This window comes from Melanotaenia boesemani, chromosome 5 (assembly GCF_017639745.1).
Source record: "Melanotaenia boesemani isolate fMelBoe1 chromosome 5, fMelBoe1.pri, whole genome shotgun sequence".
Classification (NCBI taxonomy): Eukaryota; Metazoa; Chordata; class Actinopteri; order Atheriniformes; family Melanotaeniidae; genus Melanotaenia; species Melanotaenia boesemani.
This window is the reverse complement of record NC_055686.1, coordinates 14,804,771-14,828,857: the sequence shown is the minus strand read 5'-3', so window position 1 is coordinate 14,828,857 and position 24,087 is coordinate 14,804,771. Positions and strand designations below refer to the sequence as shown.

Genomic DNA, 24,087 nt, shown 5'->3' with positions numbered 1-24,087 from the left:
GGGGGTTCACAGATGAAGCTGCGGATACTTCACCATCATTTACTAAGTTACATAGTAACTTGTTAATAAATAAAGAGTATGATTGGTAATAAACGTGTGGGTTTGTTTACAATGGCTTCTTGTTGTAACGGAATAAAAATATTTATTTAAAAATACAGGATTTATAGTAACGCAAAAATGGTGCAAATTTCTCTGTGGACAGATGATGTGGCGTCTGAAATCCATACAAAATGTTGACTTGACATGTAATTAGTCAGAGGCCCAGCCACAGCCAACCAATCATGTGGCGGAGGAGAGGCTGTGCCTGGACCGGCTGGCAGACACGCACGGGACAGAGCCCCGGCCGCAGCTCAGCACCGTGGCGGTGACAGCTCTGACAGCGACTGGACCAAGTCTCGACTTCACCACCTCGTGTGTTAAGAGTAAGGTAGAATTGTTGGTTGTTTTTTCTTTTATTCTGACTTACAATGAGTTCCAAAACACAGATTTTTGTGAAGTTTTGCCGGGTGTTTAATAAGCCTGTTTTGATCCCGGCTGCGATAACTCGAAAACCTTCAACTTTGCTGGGACACATAGTTCAACTTCCGGCAAGAACTTTCAAAATAAATTTTCAAGGCGTTTCGATGGGCCTGTGTAGTTTTATCGTGAAGGCGGTATTTTTGTGTTTTCGGTTTTGTATTAGGGTGTTGTAGCAAACTTAACTAGCCGAGGTTTGCATGAGGATTTAAGTCGATTCAGTACTATTGTTTAAGTAGAATATATATTGGGTCCTGAAGGTTTGAGTGGTGTCATTTTAATCTATCAAAATAATTTAAATATTATTTTATCAAGAAAACGATAAAAGTTCGGGTAAAGTTGGAGCTAAATAGTTCGGTCCCGATGGAGGGTGTGGAGCCTGAGTGACACGTTACGTCATTCATAGTTTCCCTGTGCTGGTGCCTGCGCTGCTGAAAGTTCCCATAACAAGAAGCGACATTAAATGCCACGCAAATCCGAAACTTATAGCAGGTACTTCTGCTAAGTTCGCACATTTGTTATTATTATTATTATTATTATTTTTTTTTTACTTTTTCACAGGGGTTACTATCAGACTGGAAGCACCTGTGCGTAGTTCAGTCTTAATGTAGCTACATTCCTGTGTAGTTTTTCAGTCTAAGTCTTTTGAATGGATAGGTTTCACATTCATTTTTAAAGATATCACATGACCCGGAACGGATCTGTAAAGCTGAGGCTGCTAGTTCAGGGTGTGTCCAGAATAGAGTACTTCCGATCATAAATTTATGTCTTTATACAAAATTTGAACAACAAACTTAACTTAAAAGAGCGGGGGTTTGGTGATGTTTTCAGTTTTGTTTTACATCAAGAACAGGAAAGTTAGGATTTTCTGCAGACAAGCTGGAAATTAAACTGTTCCTTCCTTTAGGAAGAAGGAATGTAATGGTTTCAGGAAAATGCAATTAGGAAGCTAATAAAAACTGGCTTTACCTTCTCTGGAAAACTCACAAGTAGTGCTAGTGTGTTCAAAGATGCAATAATTAACGAGGCTTAGAAATACTGTCAAATCTCAGAAATCTAGAAAATAAATCTAATTTCATTTGTAGGAGGAAATTATTCACAATCTCTGGAAATCTGATTAGCTTTTTGTAAAAACTTGCCTAACAAGTCAGTCATTGGCCCAAAGGGTGAGCTTAATTAGCAGACTGGTGCAAACTGGACTGGGTTTGCACCAACAGCAGCTCCTGTCAGGCTTATAAACTCACTTCAAAAGGTTTGGGAAGTAAAGTTGAACTGCCTGCTTGTTCATGGACATGCTTTTCTTTCTTCTTAATAGATGGCTGATGTGGAGCTGGTAAGGAAGATGCTGCGGGCCATCCTGCATGCCAATAAAGGTGGAGTGTCACTGTCACGTCTGCAGTCAGAGTACAAGGAGCTGACTGGGGAGCAGATACCATATAAACAGATGGGACACAATCACCTGGATGCACTGCTAGCCAGCATGCCCTCAGTGGTCCGCATGGAGCGCAGTCGCTCTGGAGAGGTGTGTGTTACTGGGACAAGATGTATGTAGCCTCAGATTTATTCTTTTATTTATACTGTATTAACTGCTTTTGCTTTTTTGATTCTGTTCAACAAAGGAGCTCTGAAAACTAAACTTTTTCTGTTTCACAAACTACCTTTAAAAAATTATGGCAGGAGGTTGGTTATCAGAAGATTATTCCTGATAAATATGCTGTAAAATCAGTTTACATTTCCAGCAACTTCCTCCATTTGCTTGAATTGGCTCTGTGATGCTTTAAAAAAGGCTTTAAAAAGGATGTATACCTTTCAAAATAAACAATTTCAACATAACTAATGCATTTGAATAAATAAAAAAGCTGCTTCTGTATCTTTTATAACATGGAAAACATTTATAAAGTCCTCATAGCTGTAGTCTAATAGCAATGCAAATATCCATCCAAACATGGATGTCAAAAGAGGTATGACATCAAAAAAGTCTTTATTAGCGATTGAGGGTGGCATATATCAGGATGCCTACTATGTTTTCTCTTATCAGGGGGTCTATTTTGCCTCTGGGGCCAACGAGACAACACATATAGCCAAGGTGGTGGCCCGTCAGCGAAGCTCTAAGAAGACAGGCCGACCCCACCTGGTCAACACTCAGATGCGAGTCAAACCAGCTGCCCCACTCGTCTTAAATGGTAAGATTTAACAATCTAATTTGTTGTGTCCAAACCTTAAATATATGCACAGATGGGTGACAGTTTAAAGGAAAAACTGATAAATGGTTGGAAGGGGCTTTCACAAAGGTTCCTGCTCTGGTTTAAGATTAGAGCAAGAGATGATATAAGTGACTGTGAAAGTTTCTGTGTGGACAGAGGCTGCTAAACTATCCCTACAGAGAGGAGAATGTGGCTGGAAGCGTATCCTCAAATTCCTTCTGAATTATCATATTTGTCTCTTCGAGGAGCATTTCTGTCTGTCTTATAAGCAGCACATACCTGGCAATCCAGAGAACACACAGACATGTTTTTGATTTACATTTACAGAGTCACAAGTTGGTTTGAAAGTAGTTGGTTATTTAATTAAATGCCAATTTAGTCACCGCCCAGATTTAAGAATACATGCAACTAGAGTAATGAAAATTTAAGTGAGCCCTTGAACATTTATGATAGAATATTTTTCCCAACTTACAGTCAGAACTTCTTGTATATGATAGGTTTAAACTATTAAAATTGAAACTGATGAGACATATTCATCAATCCACAGTTAATTAGACAAACTGACGAACAATTAGGATTATTGTCTTCAAGTTTGTTGGGTTTTGAATAAATCTGAAATACATCTACACCCTTGTCTACCCCTTTGATGTTGATTTGCTGAGTATCTCCAAAATGCATCACCACTTGTGTCATTCAGTTTGAGTGATTTATGCAACTATAACAGCCAGAGGCAAAGAGACGGAGAGGAAAAAGATGTTGTTGTAATTTGTCATTGTATGTTGTTTGGTGTGAGCCCTGTCTTCACAGTCAATGTTTTATTTAGAATTAAACCCCCTTTTCCTGGATTAAGATTATTATTGGATAAAGTAAATACATTTTATAAAGAAACAACCAACAAAGTGTTGACAAATTCAGGATAAATCCACCCAAAAATCACCTTTTTTATTTTAAGAAACACCCCACTGGTTTCTAATACCTGAAAGATACCAAAACTCTTTACTCTGCACCTTGATTATTAACTCCTTTAATGTGTTTTTATTTCATTACACTAACTTTTCACATGCTTACACAACAAAAAAAATGACTCATTCAACCAGCTGTTTCACTTCTTGATTATGTTGTACCACTTATTTCAACTTACTTTTGCTACAGTGAGGCACTGCTGCTGCAGAAATGAAGCCAGACATCAGTTCCTGTGTCCTGTGCAACATTAACAAATGCTTTGTGTGGTGCACCTGACAGATTGTAGATGAATAACTGGCCTCATTTTACTGTTGCTCTGTGGAGACCTGCTGTACTTTAAAGTGCTAAGAATATCTCATGTACACACTCCAACAGACAGATACACAATGTACAGGGCTGCATAGGTGCATCAGGTGTACAAAGATGCAAACTACATACAATGTGGATTTGGACTTTGTAAAATAAATTTCCACCATATGTGTGCACATACAAACACACACAAAAGTCTGCAAACATTCACATGCACAGCTGCAAGGCAGTGATGCTGCAGAATATTCTCAGAGTCAGAGGTGGGAGGTGGCAGTGCAGTAAGGAGAGAGTAAGAGGAGGGATTAGCAGTGAGGCGTCTGGGGGAGAAGAAAGATAGAGGGATGGTGAAATGGTAAGGAGGGAGGAAGTGGACAAATGACATGAAAGGAGGGAGTCAGGAGAGAGACAGAGAGAGAGAGAGGGGGGTGTTGCAATGTAAGGCTATAATAGAGCCTGTAGCAGCTGAGACTCAGCTGAAGGCGAAGAGAAGCTGATTCACAAATCAACCTCTCCCCCACGCTCTCTCTCATTCTTGCCTCACTGCCTGGGTTATTGATATTCAGGCTGAGACAGACCAAGGACTGTGTGTCCATGCCGGTGAGGTGATGTGGCGTCTGCTCTTGCTGTGTGTATGAGTGCTTGTCCTTGCCTTTAATTGCATGCTTGTGCCGCCTGAGTTTATGTAACGCATGTGTTTATTGCCAGTGACAGCGATGAAATTATCTGTTCGTGACTTCTGGAGCTCATGGTGGTTGATTCTTTTTATGCTGGTAAGATAAAAGGAGATTCAATTCGAATAAGAGTGGATGTGAAAGCATGAGAAAGTTCTAGATTAAAGGGGATTGAGAAAAGACTGGGGATATGTTAGAGACTGTGGGAGGAAGACCTGGAAAAGACTGAATGTGGGAATTACAATAAGAAGGTGCTGATGTCATGCAATAAAAATGTGATGTCACACTAAGATTAAATGATGAAACAGCATAGCAATGAGAGGCCTACTTAGTATTTAGTAAAAAAAAGATGACAGAAGATTTTCAAATCAAACTAGAAAAAATACTATTTTCTTCCCCTCTTAAAGCAATTAGCCGTGTAATGTTAATAAGGTTGTCATCTTACATTAAAAGTATTTTTAATGCAGTATATTAAAATGACTAGTTCAGATAATTTTTTAGGAAAGGACTCTTTACTCTCTTGCATTTATTAGCTATTCTTGCTGTATCCTGCAGAGGGTCATGGGAGTTTAAGCTTATCCTATTGGAGTGGGGGTACACTCTGGACAGGTCACCCATACACACTCACTTTAGTCTATTTTGAAGCAACAATGAGCCAAAAGGCAAAATCTTTGGACCATCGGAGGAAGCCCAACAAACATGAAAGCTCCCTGCAAAAAGGTCCCAACTAGCTTATATGTTTAAACCCTCTTGTTTTGAGCAGACAGAGCTAATGACTACACATTTAAATCTTGTTTACCTGTACATGGTGATACAATAACTTTTCATTTTCTTTCTATTTTAAAAAAGCATATAGGCTACATGTCTTTATGCTAATGCTAAGCTAGGTCCCTGCTTTAGCTTAATGCTGTAGCAGTGACATTCCAGTGGTATTTCTGTGCAAATCAATTAATCAATTCACCATCTGAAGGAAGCAAACAGATTTCTTTTCTCAACTTTCACCATCCAGTTATAACACAATTGAAGTGGGAATTTAAAATGACTCCAAATCCAAGACCGTGTTTATAAAATGCTGCTGTCATTAGTTTGAAGTGTGTTGCTGAAGCTCGCTGAAGGGTGCTATGATTTCTGTAGATATTTGACAGTGCCCTCCAGATAGACAAACTGCATCAGCATCAGGTTTAGCTAAGTCAGTTGTGTTGTGCTATTTTTTTTTTTATTTTATTTTATTTATTTTATTTGCTTTCTCTCTCTTTCTCTCCACAGCCAAACCTCAAACCTCTCTGAGGCAGCCAAAGCACAGAGGACGAGGCGGAAGTAGAGGAGGAGGTGCTGGCCGTGGCGGTGGACATGGAGATTTCAGACAGGCGAGAGACTTAAGGGATGGACAGTCAGACGGCAAGACTGGGGGGCATCCGAACAAGCTGTCCAATCACAGCACACCCACCAGGAAAGGGAACCAACCTGCAGACAAGTGAGTGAAGGGGAGGGTGCAGACGTAAATAGATGCAGCTTGGTCTGCAAGTATTTGGACATGGCCCAGTTTATTTAATTTAAGCTGTTTACCAGTATATATCCAAGCAACAATTCTATAATGAATAACTGCTTAAAAGTCAGACTTTCAGTCTCAATTTGAAAGGATTCACATCCAAATTAGAGTATGGGTTTATTAGTTGCATCTCTTTAATGTGCAGAACTCTCCACTATCCATGGAAATGACATCACCATGGGTTTCCTTCTTTATGATCCTTTTCTGGAGCTGTCTTCAATTTTCATTTGTGGGTCTTTAGTTTTGTCTTCATGAAAAAAATTGACCTGTCCACCACATCATTTTTCACCGTTTTACCTTCAAAAACCCTGAAGTTGCTTTCATAAGTCTTGGGTTATTGTGCTGTTGTACCGTGAGGCTTTCAGGTTCCATTTAATCAAGTTTGCTGCATTTGACTCAATGAGAAAACAGCATATTTCCTATTTGCTGCAACTGCAGTAAACCAGTGTCAATACTTCTAGTTATATCTGCAAAGAATGCTGGTCCAGAGCTGATTGGACTTTTTTAAGATCTTTTTATAACAATGACTAATCTGGATTTGTAATTTTTGAAGCTCTTGTGAATCTTGGTATTTGGTATTATTTTGAAACTCGTTAAGAACATCAAGCCAAAACTTTTACCTGTTTAATTGATGAAGGGATTATGGAAAGATAGCCTACAATCTTCAGAGAAAAATTTGGCTGTACATATTAAATAGCTGTTTTCCCATTTGTATGTCTGAGAGTCTGCACATCAAGCCTACAGCCATTATATAACTGTAACTGGAATATGTTTGGTGAACAGCCAAAATATGAAAAAGTTGCATGAATCTTCAAATGTTTCCAGAGTTAACTATCTGTGACCAGGGAAAGACTCACTTTTCTTCACATATAAATACTGAAACACTGCCTCTACAGTAGTGACCGAAAGAACAAGATCGCGAGTACAAGCGGCCGAAATGAGTTTTCTCTACAGGATGGCCGGGCTCTCCCTTACAGATAGGGTGAGAAGCTCGGTGATGTGGGAGAGGGACAGAGTAGAGCTGCTGCTCCTCCATATCGAGAGGAGCCAGATGAGGTGGCTCGGGTATCTGGTTAGGATGCCTCCTGGACGCCTCCCTGGTGAGGTGTTCCAGGCACGTCCCACTGGAAAGAGGCCCCGGGGAAGACCTAGGACGCGCTGGATTGACTACATCTCTCGGCTGGCCTGGGAACGCCTCGGGATCCCTCCGGATGAGCTGGTGAATGTGGCTGGGGAGAGGGAAGTCTGGGTTTCCCTGCTTAGGCAGCTCCCCCAGCGACCCAACTCTGGATAAGCTGCAGAAAATGGATGGATGGACTGCCTCTACATATTTGTGGGATTTCATAATACAGTTTTATGTGGAAGTCACCAATCAGACTTCCACATCACTTTGGAAGTCCAGGTAGAGGAATGTGCAGTGGATTACTGTACACTGATCAATGAAATAATGCTCTATAAGGTTAATGCATTTCCCTTTTTTCTTTCTTTCTGGTTGGTTTTTAAGTGTTAAATGACTGCTTGCTTTTGCTCATTCAGCATTGGATTCTAGGTTATTCGTGTTCTCTCTCTGTCTGCACCTCTCTTCATTCACTCAGTTTTTTTCTCTTTTAGCCTGTCATTAATAAAAAAAAAAAAAAAACAAATCAGTGCCATTTTATCAGTCTTCTCTCATCATTCCCTATCAGTCCAGGAATGCCAGATTTATTCTTAAAGAAGTCAAACCTGTTAGATATCATCTGCTTACATGGTTTTAAACAATGAATCAGTATTAATTGAGCTGAATTCATTTACTGGTTCACCAGTTTCTATTCATCCAGCCACTGCTCTGCGCATCCATTCACTGTGAAAACAACTGACATCAGTTCTCTGTCTCTGTCACTGTGTGTGTTCAGTGTGTCAGTATTCCTGTGCGGGACAAAGGGCAGCAGGGTGAGGTTCCTGGTCTGTTGGCAGGGGACACGAGCCCAGCTCAGGGGGGACACGAGCCCTCTTTAATCCCTCCTCCATTCTCTGGTAGATTAACTCTTCTAAACCGACACAGAGTGAATCAGCACATCTCTCTGTATCCCTCTAGAGCTTCCATTGGACAGAACAGCGTCATCATCATTTGTTTGTGTATGTGTGTGTGGTAAATACTGCAACTAAAGCCAAACAGCCCAACATTATAGTTCAGTTTAATCATTTTTGTTAGAATTGCCACTCTGGAACATGGGTGGAGGAGTCTTGTCAATGTGTTTATAGGAGAGTTTTTGAGGCATTCAAACAGGTGCTACCTCTGCAAGTAAGAGTTTGGGTTTTGGAGCAGGGCTGAATATGAACTCAGTGGTATTATTGCTAGTACATATGTAATAATCAAAACAAGACATTATTATACAACTTCCAACTAAAAGATGCCCTTTTTGTCCTGGTCTCAGGGATTTTTTTTATTCACATTTCAAATTTTATTCTACATTGTCACATTTTATTAAATGTTTTCTCAAAACCACAGTTGTTATATTTCCACTGCTTTCTGGTGTACCGTGAAGTTAAAGCAAGTTAGTCTGCTGACACAGTGCTGAAGATCTGTCTGAGGAGCAGGACAAACCTGTAATGTGGAGAAACGTGCAGTGATGACTCATAGAAGAAGAGGAAGTGCACTTCAAATGGTGCCCTGGGTGATGAACATTTGCTTTTTTTTATGTGGCCTTTCAAAAGATATTTTTTAAACTTGCTTTGTGAATGAAACCCAGCTATTAAGAGTATCAGAAATGTTTAGTACTGCAAACTCCACATATAACTATTACTTTAAAATGTACAACCTCTCAAGCACGATTGTTTTGAGGTGTGAAATATTTCCAGCTCCTTTTTTCAACCACTGGTGATCTAAATGCAAGAGTTTAGGAAAATGACCTCCTCTGAAAAAGGTTTTTTAAACTGACACAAAGTTTGATCCTACAAAGAAGCTATAAAAATTTATGTCATTTAAAAAATCACAACAATAATAATGAATACTTTAATTATGTATGTGTTGTCACCTTGCATTGTACGGTCAGTTTAAACAATATAAATTGGGCACCAAACAGAGAAATCTCTAGACACTGTTATGTCCATGCACCACCTCATTAATTCTACTGCAAAAATATGCCTTTTAGACCACCAATTATCTCTCAGGTAGCCTAAAACTGCAGCCTGTAGACTGTTTATTAACATACTGTTTTCAGTAAACCAATTAGTGAGAAATAAAACATTTCTGTGTCTGTGTGGCAGGTGGGATAAAAGAAGAAGACTAGAATATAAAATTATTAATGTTAAAATAATTCAGTAATGAAAATATAGACCAATGATTTTTTTTTAGATAATGTGGAAATCAAAACATGCAGCTTGCAAAGGTTTATGGATTGATATATTAAAAGCAGATTTTGGATGTTGTGGTATTTTATCAAGGTCTGTCTGCTTTCCCACTTATGCAGATGGACCTAAAGAAAAAAAAACATAACCTCATTTAGTGATTTTGTATTTAGAGACAACAACAACAACAAATTCTACTTGTCGTGATCATTATCTTTCTTTTTTTTTATCTTCAGAGCCCAAGTGACTTACCTCCCTGTTTCATTCTCTTGTGTCCAGACCAGACAAAAGGATGACCCTTCCATCCCGATTTCAAAAGGAGGTGCATGCTCACCTTTCCAGAAACTCCCAACAGACTGGTCGTAAGTAGGACAGGCTGACTCCTTTTTTAACATTGAACTAAAAATACATTTAATGTAGCTTTTTTGTTATTTCTATGAGCAGAAATATCAATAACTAAGTAACTGCCTACATTTATGGCTTAAAGTATTAAATCTCCTCTCTGAAAAGATTTGATGCCGAACACATAGCAAAACTTTTGTGGTTTAATTTGTAAAGGAAAGAGACAACAACCCCTTCTCATCTGCTTCTGTATCCGAAGTTCTTTTAACCCCCGCCCTGCAAGCCTTCACTTAAACGATTCTTAGCTTGAAAGGTGAGCGTTTATTTGTTGCCTGTTCTTGAAGAAGGTCTTTAGTCTTTATAGCCGGGGGAAAAGCACTGGCTGGTAATAAACTGTCCACATCAGATGAACATATGTTGAAGGCCACTGCCACTTCGGCTGTGAACATTTTAGGCCTCTACAGACGGCATAAGCTTGATACTAATTGGTTAAACACACAATGAGTGAATATGAAATTATATTCATGAGAGACTTGTTTAGTAACAATGCAGCACACAGTCTAACTCACACAGTTTTGTCTCTATATATGTGCACATACATTAGATAAATGTTTAACCAATGTTGATATTTATTTTGATGCAGTAGAAGATTTTACTGTCTGACCACTTTTGTAGTTGAGGTTATAAAACCTTAAAAGTTAATGGTCAGTTTCCTTATTTCTTTTTCTTTGCTTAGTTCATTTAAACCTTCAGACAACACAGATCCAGACACAAGAAACAACTTTGGTTGTGAACAAACATTGTTGTGAAATCTTTCTGTAAATCTTGAAGTAAAATCTGACATATGATAAAGTAATAATAGTATTTGAGTTATCCAAATTATCCAATTCCATCTAGAGCTATGTTATAATGGCTGAAACTAGTTGCAGCTGTACAGAACAACCCAGCCCCATCGTTACCAGAGTTTTTTGTATTTTTTAGTGTTATTCATACCTTTCAGAGGAATGAAGTGGATGTCCACAAGTAAAGCACTTTGAGGAAAAAGGTAATGAAGATAAATCAGTCTGGGGAGGATTACAAAACTATTTCTGAGGCTCTTAGACTCTACACCTCCACAGTAAGATACATAAACTGCAAAATTAGGAAGACTTGGGACAACAGTACTCCTTCTTTGAATGGTCCAACCCTCTAAAAACCCCCTCCAGGTACATTGAACCAGCTCATCCAAGAAATCATAAAACATCCAATGAAAACATTCAAGGACCTGCAGGCCTCTGTCGCTCCATTAAAGGATAGTGTTAATAACTCCGCTCTCCTAAAAACACTGCTTAATAATAACATTCATGAGAAAGTGGAGCCATAGAGGATATAAAGGTTTGTCTTAATTTTACCACAACACACCTTGTGTCTTTCAGAGCTTAAAAATCCTCAATGAACTGATGAGTGAAAAGGCTGAACTTTCTAAAAGAATATGTCCCATTATATTTAAAGAAACCAAATGCAGAACAACAAAAAGATCATCACATCTATGGACCAGTTCGGCATTGGCAGTTTAATCCTGTGAGCGATGCTTTGCTGCTTCTGGAAAGCTTCTTATAGTTGAGAGGAAGCATGACATCTTCTTTGAGAAAAGAAGGACATCAGACTGAGAGTTGAAGCTCAGACACAACTTGTTATGCAAGAAGATGAAGAATCCACACAGAAATGACAGGTTTGAAGTGGCCTAATCAAAGTCCAGACCTGAACCTCTTTGAGATGTTCTGCCAGCATTTCTAAAGAGTTCATGCTCATAAACCTTCTAGTGTGGCTGCATCTAAAGAGTTCTGCAAAGAAGAGTGGGCCAAAATTTCATCTCGGCTGTGTCAGACACTGATCTCCAGCTGTTGCTGCTACATGTTGAACAAGTAGCTATGCATTACTTCAATTAAGACAGTTATTTAAAATTCAAGCTACCATTGGTTTTGGTGTGAAATTTGGTTTTCGACTCAAAGACAGAAGGAAGCAGCAAGGGGTGTAATACCTTTTCACAGCATGGCACCTTTATTGTAATTCTTCTACCCTTGTCTTTCTCTCAGTTCATATCACCCACATTTATTTTGAAGAAATTCATGTCAGGCTTGTAAGGCTTCCATAGTCAAGAAAAAGCAGCAGTAACTTTATGTGGTGTGTGCAATCTCATCTTTTCTTATGTCTTTTTTTGTCTTCCAGCATCAATGAATCTAAATGAGAGCTATGGTTCAGGTAAAGGAAAACCTTACAACCCTCAGCAGGTGCAGGGTCGCATCAGGGAGATCTTGGGGAAGTACAGCAATGGCTTTTGGGTGTCTAAACTGCCTCAGATCTACAGAGACCTGTATAAACAGGATTTGCCCACTGAGGCCATCAAAGACCTGGAGACCTGGACTCACATCTGCACTGTATGTACTCAACCTGATGCTCTGCCGTGTTTTTATATTATCAGAAGGGTTTAAATGTCAAAGCTGTTAATACTAAAACAGCACTGATATACTGATATGTCACACAATACAGGGCTGAAAATACCACATGCATGTGCAAGTTTGTGCATGCAAGACTGAAGCGGTGCATCTAATTTGTGACCGCATGCAGCTGTGCAGTGTTGTCGAGTTGTGATTTTGTCGTCACACATTTAGGCCCAGAAATATGTGGACAGTAAAACTATATTCATGATTTGGGCTCAGCAGGCCACCACATTGGGTTTGAAAATTACTTTTGATTTTTGATTCTTGAGGCTGATTAATGGTTTTCATCTTGTGGTGAACCTTCTGTATTTGCCCTCATGAAGACTTCTCTTTATGGTAGATTTAGATACTGGTTCACCTACTTTCTGGACTGTTCTTCACTTGGTTGAATGTTGTGAAAGGGTCAAATGGAAAGGACCCTGCAAACATCCACTTCTGTTGTTTTCCATGGATTGCGTTTTTTTTTCTCTCAGAATGTACCAAACTGTTAATGTTGCCACTCCTATCATTTCTACTATCTCTCTGATGGATTCCCTTTTTTTCCCAGTCGAAGGATGGTCTGTTTTACACCCACTGAGAACTCCTTTGACTACATGTTGTGGGTTCACAGCAGCAGCTTCTAAATGCAAATGTCACAACTGGAATCAACTCCAGACCTTTTACCTGCTTGATTGATGGTGAAATGATGAGGGGAAAGCCTATGAAGCCCATGAAATAGCTTTACAGTTAACTTTTCTATTACCTTTGGTCCCCTGAAAAAGAGGCAGCTACATTTTAAAGAGCTGTAATTCCCAAACCTTTCCTCCAATTTAAATATGAATTCCCTCAAATTAAAGCTCAGACTTTGCTCTTTAAGCAAACATTGATAAGATAACTGTATCTTAAATATGTTTTGGTAAACAGCTAAAATAACAAAACTGATGTATTTACTAAAAATACTTTGTGTGTTTTATTTTTTCTAAGATTTTATAAGATTAAATTTTAGGTAAATATTTCACAAATGTGGGTTCTACGCCTAAATTATTTTTGGTGCAAGTTATGTTTTTTTGCCATGTGTACTAGTTCACCTATACTCAGAAATGTATTTCAAGTCCTGCAAAATATATGTACTTTCCACTAAACTTTAGAAAAAATACATTGAGAATCCAAAGTCAGATTAAAATATATAGCAAAATAACAATTCCACAAATCAAATATGATCTGGTTTGCATATATCACGATATATGAATCACGATAAACGATATATATCTCGATATTTATATATTTTTTGTCAAGTTACCAAAGAGACAGTTCTAATATACAGTTTTCAGTGCTAAATATGCTTTTATTGAGGATCAGCAGCACATGTGCATTAAAACAGCTGACTGAAATCAAATACCTTTTATATTAAATTAAATAGATATTTAATATTTAATATAGATATTAGGAGTTTGTGTGTGTGTGTGTGTGTGTGTGTGTGTGTGGATGGGTGAGGGGGGGTGGGTGGGAGGTGTTTAATCTGTCACATAACTGGGTGTGTAAATGGCCTATTGTTTTTGTTCTGTGATTTTCTTTTTTCATTTTAATATGCATTCATTTATACTATGTAAAGCACTTTGTGTTGCCTTTGCATGAAAAGCGCTTTATAAATAAAATTTGATTTGATTTGATTTGATTTGAAATGCTCCTAAAACAAAATAAAATAAAAATACTTTCAATGACCATAACAAAAATACAGCTGTGCAAAATGCAAAAGAAAAAATGCTTTTAACTCAAAACAAGCTATCTCGATATAAATGATATTCCCTCCTTCTATACTGCGTCTGATAAAGTCTCGATATATTTGAAAATCTCAATATATTGCCCAGCCCTGCTTGTTAATGATGGCTATATATCAACTTAAAGAGTTGAGTGTTAAAGGAAAAGTTTTATATTTTGGGACAAGTGGCTGGTGAAATATTTAATCATTGAGTTTTTTTGTTTGTTTGTTTGTTTGTTTGTTTGTTGTTTTTTTTACATTAGACTAGGCATTAAAATTTACAAGAGGAGGAATTTTAATGTTTTTGTGATCTTCTGACTATAACTGTGGCACCGTTATCAGATAAAATTTTTCAATTTGTCCAACACTTTCAACTTTCCAACCTTAAACTCTGTACTTCTGACAGGTTTTAATGGTATACTGACATTCCTTATGCACATTTCTGGAGCTGTTGTTGCTGCGCAGTGTTTCAGGGCTCAGAACGTTTGAGCATGCATCATAGCCGATTCAGCAAAGAAACCCAGCAGACATGATCGAAGATAGCAAAAAAAAGAAAAAAATAAAGTGAGCAAGAAATAGAATAAGAGTCAACATTGGACTGACTTTTACTGGCTGGAGAGCGTTCAGAGAAGAGATGGGATGCAAGATGAATTAGCCATCATTAGAGGGTGGCTAAGTGAGAAAATCAGCCAAAGTTCAGTAGTGCCAATTTATAAGTTACCAACAAAAATAAAGACAGTCATTTTAGCCTGAGTTGCACTTTGTGTTTAGAGCTAATCCACAAATTTTTCTGTATTCTATTTAAACACTGATTATTTACTGAGCATATTAGCCTATTTCTCAGGACTTGAAGCTAAATATGCTAATCATATCTTTTTATATTCTGAGATTGTATAATGAATTAATAACTTGTTCATGAAAATCTGATACAAAGGTTTTGAAATAAGCCTGCTCCATTTTTTTCCTTTCAGGTAGAGAAAACCTGCAGCAGCAACCCATCTGAGCTGCTTCTCTACCCCGCCAAGGAGCAACGCACCACACCTTCCCCTTCACCCATCCCAAACTCCACCACCGCCCAGACCTCAAACACCTCCAAAGACAAACCTTTACAATCCCCTGCGCAACAAAGACCCCCTAGCGCTAACTCTGGATCTCAATCTCCTCAGTCTCCACCATCATCCTCCCCATCACCCAGCCCTCCATCCTCCCCTGCAACCCTTAGTCCTGACCTGAGGCAGAAACTTGAGGAGCTGCTGATGAAATACTCCAATGGTCTGTGGGCCCACGCACTGCCCAAACTCTTCCAGGAAACCTACAAAGTCAGTAACACTTTGATGATGAACTATCTTTCACATATCAGATGCACTTGATGATATCATTTTATTGTACTTATTTACAAGACTAAACTGCCCGGACATGTCCTGGGGAACCTTGACCTCCTCTCTGACATCTGCACCATTGACTACCCGATGCCTGACAACCCAAAGAGGGCCATCCTGTACAGACGAAGCAGCATTGAAAGTAGAGAGGATGAGAACTGTAACAAGAGAAACTCCCTGACCAGTGAAGAGGACCTGAGGGTGAGGAAGGAGCTGGGGAGGAGGCTCAGTAACCAGGCCGTACCTCCTCTGCAGATCCCCAAAGAGGAGTACCCATCTGTGCTGGTAGTGGAGGCCACCAACACCAATGGAGTTATACTCAGGTATGAGCGAACATTACAGGTGAATGCACTGTTTAGAGTTGAAATAAATCTCTCATTGTCTGCTTCTCCTCCTCCATCAGGTACATTGGTGAGGATTACTCTCAGGCGCAGGAGTCTATGGAGGATGAAATGAGGGAGTTTTATGGCTTGAACCAAAGCAGCCCAGCCCCTCTGTCGTCTCCTTCTTCAGGCCAGCTTGTTGCTGTCAGGGCTGAGGAGGAGGAGGAGATTCTGAGAGCACAAATCTGCGAAGTCATGACTGATAAAATCAAGGTGAGAAGTTGTAAACAGGAAATGAGAAATCAAAGATGAGAAATGAGAAATCAGACCTGCATCAGTTACAATATACTGGCATTAATCTTGATTTTAAAAGAAAAATATTGGTACTGTGTTGATCATATACACATGATAATCCCATGATTAGGTCTCAGCTGATAAAATCAAAATATTTTTGAATGCAAATTGATGTCTGTGGTCTTTGTTTTTGTCTTTCTAGGTATACTATGTGGATCATGGCTTCACAGAGGTGGTCAGTAAAACCAAAGTGTTTGAGCTGCATGAGAAGTTTTTCAAGCTACCTTTTCAGGCGACCAAGTGTAAACTAGCAGGTGAGTTGTAATCATCGGGGTGATCCAAAAAAGACAAGTAACCTTGAAATAAAATGTGCTGGGATTGGATAAACGTTTTGCTTTTCCATTGTTTATGTTTTTCTGCATGTCCAGGCTTGGAGCCATTCTGCCAGGAGCCCACAGTGCTGAAGAAGTTTGAGACGATGGCAAGTGGAAAGATCCTACTTGCTGAGATCTTACAAAGAGCCGAGACCCCTCTCGTCGTCCTGTATGATACATCTCAGGATGACGATGTGAATATCAATGCTGCCTGCATGAAAGCCTTGCAGGACAAGACATTAGCCAGTACATTACAGGTACAGCAGAGATGTCGTGTTTGTGTTCATGAAGGTAGGTGAATATGAAGCAAACTAAACTCTTTTATGTCTTTAGGTAAACAGTGCTTATATGAACGTGACTGTCAGCAGTGTTTGCTCAGATGGAACTATCTACTGTCAGCTCCCCTCCAGAGGACTCGTTAAGATGTCTGAAATACTGAAGAATATAGAGACATACTTCTACTCACAGGTACACGCTTTCATGTGATGTTAAATGGCCTTTTGAGTCTTCTTCAGGGGTTTCTGCAAGATCATTGAAAACATTTTAGCTTTTATCATGTCAATCATATTCATTATAGATCAATTAGATAAATTATAGATGAGTACAGTTATGCTGCAGCTTTCCCACAGCAGATGGCATGACAGAAACTTTAATAAAATAGTGTACCAAAGCAAAAAGTGGTCTCCAAAGATGGCTATAAAGGACAGTTCACTGACTGTTCTCACTTTTGTCAAACACTGCCATTAAGTAGGTCAAGGATCAATGTCAAGGTAAACTTTATTGTTCCAGAGGGACAATTTTTTCTGCAAGCAGCAGTTCACCACAAATAAACACAAACCACTTAACATGTCACACATAAAAGCAAAACAACATTCTTAAATACAATAAAATTAAGAAGACTTCATATAAAAGTGGACGAGTCATCACAAACTATTCAAAATTCTGATGGAGGCTGGAACAGAGGAGTTTATTTTACATCTGGGCCACTGAGTATCTGCACCCAGATGGCTGCAACATAAACTTTGCTGCATGTGGGTGGCTCAGGTCAGACACAGGCCTTTCTGCTTTTTCAGCTTTTTATCTGCCGTGGTGCTTTAACATCTCATTCAGTCTCACATCTCCTGCTCTAATTTCTCATTTTCCACCAGCCAGTGAAGTAGCCTTAAGTTAGAGAGCTTTAACTGTGAGACTGAAATATTTATCCTTCCTCTCTGCAGGCTAATATACTTTAATAAATTTGTAAAAATAAGCACATAAAGTGAGCTGTGCACTAAAAACTAGTTTTTGTTATTTGTGTTATTTTTATCATAGATTTTGACTATCTTGTTGGTAATTAACACTTTAAGTACCATAGTAGGTGGTATTTTGCATCGCCGGCAACGCAGTAGGACCTACGGGGTTAATAGATAAATGTAGAGACGTGGATGCAAAGGCTCAAATAGCTGATAGTGCTTCATAAAAGTATAAAACATATACAGAGGATAATTCAGAGGAGGTCATAAAGAAGAGAGAAGCTGGCAAGTTCAAACCATAATGTTAAGCACACGTGGTCATTAGTGTGGAAGAGGGATTTTGTGAATGCACGGCTGTGTTGCTTCTCTCAAGCAGCGTTGTAGACAGATTAAGATTAGATTGTTAATCTGGAGTTAAGACATTGCCATGGCACTTTATCTCCTGGCAGCGCAGTGGAGTGGATGCTCCTCTAGGAGTACCTCCACTGTCCTTTAAAGGACATTAACACTTTACGTCAGTGCTTTGGTAAACAATGTGGAGAATGCAAATGCTTTTTTTATACATGTTTAAAGACTGCATGTAACTGTAAGAGACTTTTTTTTCTTTTTGGCTAACTACTTATGCCAGGTAACAATCATTATGTATCAGTCATAAAGCAACTTAACCAATCCAAAGGAAGAACTGACATATTTAAGACTGACAATGGTTTTTATTTAATTTCACTTGTGACGTGATCTACTTTGTTCCAGGTAACATCAGAGTTCCTGGTATCCACACCCTTTTGTGGGAAGGGATGTTTGGCTCGTTATAAAGGCAAATGGTCCCGTGTAGAGGTAAGATAGATATCCTCCCTGCTGCGCCGACTTTGACTTTTTAAACATGTCAGCCTGATTAAAGAAATGAAGCTAAATAGGTGACAGGTAAAGATCCTTATTTTAACCATAGATCGAATAATAATAAACTATACAAACATCACAAAATAAATCAGCACCACTGTCAAGTCTATGAATTAGATTAGCTAAGTAGACAAACTAGAGAATATATTACTTTTGAGGCAGAATAATAGCAGTGACAGTTTTGTTTACTGGTGTCTTCATGTTGATATATCTGAGCCTTTATATAATATGTGATTCCCATGTTTCCATCTTCAGATCACCAACCTGCACGGCAGCAGAGTGTTGGACATCCTGTTCATCGATGTGGGTGTCCAGGCATCTGTAGAGGTGTTTGAGCTGAGAGAGATCCCCTTGCCGTTCCTCCGTGACCTCGTTGCTATCCCACCGCAGGTCAGCATCTAAGACTTTACTGGACAGACAATGAAAAGTATTCAAGAAAAGCAAGAAACATGATCAGATCTTGTTGGTTAGTCTCATAATACACTGTTTCCATAAAAAGAAAAGTGACATGCCAGCAACTTGTGTTCAGGCTGTGAAGTGCTGTCTAGCAGACCTCGCTGTCAGTGTTGGATCTTGGACTCCTGATGCTGTTCAGTGGCTTCGAGAGAAAGTGCTCAACACCACCGATTGTAGCATGAAGGTAAAACGTGGTTTTCATGTCCTTTAGTGTTGGAAAAACTTCCTACAGATGTATAGATTTAGGGTATGATGATGAGTTGTTTCAGAAGTACTCAGATTAAACCTTATTGGTTTAGAATTAAAATTTGGATTCTTAAATGTGTTGATTTGGGAGACTTTAACAAGAAAATACTAAGCAAGGACATCTCTAGTCTCTAAATTTCTTACTACCACCATTACCATCCTTCCCATATGTCTTCATTTTACCTCTTGCACTTTGTTGCATCTTTCCAACATGTTTTTCTTCTTATGTGCCTCCATACATCCAAGGTTGCCAAGGTAGATGAAGTGAAGCACTGCACTTACATCCATTTGTTCACTGATAAGAACTTCCATGACCCAGTCCATAGCCTAAACCACCAGATGGCCCAGTCTGACCTGTTAAAACAGCAGCCAGACGTCTTCCTGACGAGCCACAGGTTTCTGCTGTTTTTTTCCACTTCTTTTATGTCTCTTACACAGAATGAAAAATGCTCCCCAAAGGATTCATCCTAATAGTTTTAATCAGTTAATTCTCAGAAATAAAGCAATTAATTGAAAGAAATATTAATAAATAATTAATCTAATTTCACAGCCCAACCAAGATTTCAACAAATGCCTCGCCCTCTAAGACCTCCAGCACCAGTGAATCCACTAATGGAAGTCCAACATCAGCTTCTGTTCCAGCCAAACCTCATCCAAAGAGGCCTCTGTCAGGTCCCAAAGGAGGAGGGGGAGGCAGTGCAACCACCAGCCCACCAGAATCACCACCATCCCCGTCATCCTCTCTCCAGTTGCCACCACTACTTGAGCTGCCCCCATTAGGTAACAAGGGAAATGTATTTCTTTTAAATTAAACCCACTGCTATATTTGTATCTCTTTTTAAATCATACATATACTCCACATGGAGGCTTCACTGCTCTTTGCTCAAGTTTTGATAAAAGAAGCCACATTTCCCTTTTGATTTCAGGAAACAACATCGATGTCTATGTATCGGTGGCGTGCCACCCAGGTCACTTTGTTCTACAGCCCTGGAAAGATATGTATAAACTGGTGGTGTTGATGGGAGAGATGATACTTTACTACAATAAAACTGAGGAGAAACCACTAAACATAGAGAAGAATCAGATATATGCTGCTAAAGTGGAGAACAAGTGAGTTAAGTAGCTTTATCTCATGAACTAAAGATGATTAGTTTGGAAGACCTTGAACTGTCTTGATAATGCTGTTCTCTGTCTTAATATGTCTCCTTTTCCCTCTGTGTATTCTTAAGCTGGCATCGTGTGTTAGTAAAAGGAGTTCTGACCAACGGGTTGGTGTCGGTGTATGAGCTGGACTACGGTAAACATGAACTGGTCAGCTGCAGCCAGCTCAGACCTCTGATCAAGGAGTTCAGACAGCTGCCTTTCCAAGGAATCACTGCTCAGCTGGCTGGTGAGTAGACTGGAGCTTCACTGGGAGCCAGAGTACAGTCTGATGGCTGTTCAGTCATAGTGAGACTCAGTTTATCTGCTACATTAAGCTGATGATAATGAGGAATGTAAGGTAACAATATCACAAAACCTCTCTAGCTCCAATCTACCAAATCAATAAATTCTTCTCATGAGTCATTATGGTGTCATTAGCTAGATTCACTCATTCTAATAAGCAGCTGCTTAAGCGTGAATCTGTATTGTACTGTATCTGTAGTGGATGGGTGGTCCTTGTAAAAATAACCCCACTATTTGTTTTCTAAGGTCCAAGCATGAGAAAAAGAAAGCATTTTAACTTTTCCTTATTGGTGCAAGTGAAAGAAAATTATTTCTCCCTTACTTAAAATTGAATAATTTATTTAACAAAAACATAACACAGAACCACAACATTTCCAAAAACTAAACACAGTACATAGGTAGAAATACATGACACCAGCTGACAAGCATGGTGGTGACAGGATGATGGTTTGGGCTTTTTTTTCAGCCACAAGATCTGAACCCTTGCAGTCACTGAGTTCACCATGAATTCCTCCAAATACCAAAGTAATCTAGGGGCCAAATATGATGCCATCTATATGATTCCTAAAACTAGTTCAGAACAATTAATCCATTAAAACCAGCAAACATACAACAGAGTAGCTGCCAAAGAAAAGAATCCACATGTTGCAATAATCCAAAGTGCAGACCTTAACAGAGCTGTGCATAAACAAATGCCTTCAAACCTCAATGAATTAAAGCAATGTAATGACGAATGAGCCAACATTCCTCCAGAATGATGTGAGAGACTGATAACGTCATGCAGAAAACAGATAGTTATAGAAGTTAAGGCTGCAAAAGTTGGTTGACTTAGCTTTTCACACACTGCTTCAGCATTCTAGCTTCATTTTTGTGAAATAAATTATATTGAATATCAGTGTGTATATACCTAACTTTCAGACTTGGAAAGAGAAGGATTATTATAACACCCTAACACAATACACCTAAGAATTAAAGGAGACTATAATTTTTTTTTCACACGACTTTACATACTTTTGCCAAACATATTTCAAGTTTCTCTCTACAGCTTTAACTTTTTTTTTTCCAAATATGATTACTTCAAGCCCCAAAAAGGTCAATGTAGCCAATATTTCAAAACAGCACATGAGCAGATGACAACGGGGTGACTTTGTTCATGTTTTATTTGCAGTCTATGGATTCTGGTAGAATCATAATCACAAACATCCAACTTGCCAAACTATAAATTATTACTTTGTGGCCAAATCATCAAAGTTTAGATAATTTAGAATCGTGTTCAAGATGCTACAGGCAAGTTTTAGGTGATGACAGTCAACAATGATGGCTCCTTTCTTCTGCCTGGTTCTACTTGTTTTGTCTTATGGGTCTAATTTTACTTATTTGATAGACAGATGTTTCATCCAGTTGCATTCCTAATGTTTTAGGGTGTTGTCCTCAAACAATGCTTAGGATACTTGTTTTTGTTGTTGATTGTTTTGCTTTTTTGCTAAATGAATAAAATGAATAATAATAAGAAGAAGACAGACAAGAACATATTATTCTGTAAGACCCATGTTTTATCATTGAGCTGTGATAAAAACAGCTCATTAGTGATCGAATCTCCTCCCTCCATCCACAGGAGTGAAGCCGAGGCAGTGGTCAGAAGAGGCCTCCATTGTTTTTAGAAACCATGTGGAGAAAAAACCTCTTGTTGCCCAGTTGGAGACTGTGCAGGAAGCCGCTAACCCATGGGACAGGAAGTTGACGGTCTTCCTGGTTGACACTTCACAGGAAGAAAGGGACATCTGGGTGCATGACATCATGGCAGAGTTTGCAGATGAACAAAGCAACGAGCTGTAGACAGTAGAGGGTCGTTCAGAAGGGTTACTAGCTAAGCAGCTGTCCCAATGATCACTGAAGACAGTAAGTTGTGGATAGAGAAAACAGAAGAAGCTTATCTTATCTTTATCTATCTTCTTGACTTGAAGAACAAACACGAGGGTAAACAAAATGAAAGTGAAAAGAGGGGAAATTAAGAGGGTGATAGCATGTAGAATTGGCACAATAGATAAGAGCTGAAGGCACAGAAGCCATTGTTGTGTTATGGGTTGTACATGGCAGGATGTTGTGATGTTATTAGAGTTAATGCAGTGATCATTAGACAAAATACCCATTCATAACGTTGTGTTAAGCTCTTACTTGCTACAAAATACACATAACAGTAAAAAGAACTGTTGAAGATGAGCATGATAGCCTCACAACGCTATGGAAATGATGCAACATGCTTACTTAAACCATTTGATGCTGACTTTAATTCAAAGCAGCTTCCTAAAGTACTGCTTGTGCATCCTTTTCAATCTGCACCAATATGGGAGAGTCTGAGTACCCTTAGCCCTGCAAATGTGAGCAACATGCATTCTCAGATACTAGCAAGACTTACATTATATCCATTTGTTTACAAAGTCTGCTTTTGGATGGAATTTTTCATTGTGATAAAGTTTACAAAAGTTAGAGCAAACATTCCCCCAAAGAAGAGGGAAATTTCATAACGCTTTGAGTCAGGGAGAAGAGCCAGAAGACGCTGATGTTAATAGATTATTCTGGGAACTATCCAAACATCAATTGCTTCAAGCAGTGCATCTGAGCTCTACATGCACAGTAAATGGTTTGAGATTTTCCATTTCATCAAGAAATTGAGTTGAGGGCTAAAAATGCATCATAGTTAGAATGTGACCAGATAAGAACAAGATAATGTGATTTTTTTTTTTTTTTTTTTACACGTGTTTTTGAGGAACAATAATCTCAAACCGGTGAAATTGCATGTGTTATACCCCAGCCATGTGGGTGCACCATGCATCTTTTCTCCTCATGTGAAAAGTTTTACTTCTGAGGAAATTTAATTCTGTTTCTTGCCTGACAAAGAGACAACTGTAAGTTCAGCAGATTACTTATGCTGCATGTTGCACATCTTTCTAAAAAGACAATTTGATGTTATAGTAATAACACAGATTCAGTTACCAGTTGTGTTAAGCTTATAGATGAGCTCTGCTTAAATCTGGTGTCAGCGCCACCATCAAATGTTGGCCTGATTTGGGGATTTTTTTCTGAAATATGACTTTCCCTGACATGCTGGGATTTTCTTTTTTTTTTTCTTTTTGGATGTGAAAACGCATCTCCAATCCTGAAGAGTGTATACCTGACAAAGCTCAGCGATGCATTGTTAACAGCTGATATTTTATTTATATTTTTATTCTCTAGATGCTGAAAAACAATATAATTTCCATATTGTTTAACAATCTGCGCAAAATAAAAATAGATGATTTTCAAATAAAATCCGTTTAAGTGGTTGACATAATGTCCGTCTT

General features: G+C 38.8%; 1 protein-coding gene across 5 annotated transcripts; it reads left to right on the top strand.

Annotated features, from left to right (window-relative positions):
- Positions 1-327: 327 nt before the first annotated feature.
- tdrd7b (tudor domain containing 7 b) lies at positions 328-24,072 on the top strand. Of its 5 annotated transcripts, none has more exons than XM_041984807.1 (20): positions 328-422; positions 1,832-2,038; positions 2,555-2,699; positions 5,930-6,137; positions 9,819-9,901; positions 12,090-12,298; positions 15,071-15,418; positions 15,500-15,801; positions 15,882-16,074; positions 16,298-16,409; positions 16,524-16,726; positions 16,803-16,937; positions 18,452-18,535; positions 18,854-18,988; positions 19,128-19,238; positions 19,547-19,695; positions 19,851-20,080; positions 20,227-20,410; positions 20,530-20,690; positions 22,362-24,072. In XM_041984807.1, the coding sequence occupies exons 2-20, from the start codon at positions 1,832-1,834 to the stop codon at positions 22,580-22,582; spliced, it is 3,420 nt and encodes a 1,139-aa protein (XP_041840741.1). In that variant the 5' UTR covers positions 328-422; the 3' UTR covers positions 22,583-24,072. The 5 variants fall into 5 exon arrangements, with proteins under 5 accessions (XP_041840741.1, XP_041840742.1, XP_041840743.1 ...); XM_041984808.1 differs by having other exon boundaries at positions 340-427; XM_041984809.1 differs by lacking the exon at positions 328-422 and having other exon boundaries at positions 1,975-2,060.
- Positions 24,073-24,087: the final 15 nt, after the last annotated feature.

What these genes read in the sequence shown, in the direction of transcription:
- tdrd7b (XM_041984807.1), top strand. Translation starts at nt 1,832, where the DNA reads ATGGCTGATGTGGAGCTGGTAAGGAAGATGCTGCGGGCCATCCTGCAT. An exon ending in GACCAAGTGTAAACTAGCAG is followed by an intron (nt 16,410 to 16,523) that starts GTGAGTTGTAAT and finishes CTGCATGTCCAG; the next exon opens with GCTTGGAGCCATTCTGCCAG. An exon ending in GCAAATGGTCCCGTGTAGAG is followed by an intron (nt 18,536 to 18,853) that starts GTAAGATAGATA and finishes TTCCATCTTCAG; the next exon opens with ATCACCAACCTGCACGGCAG.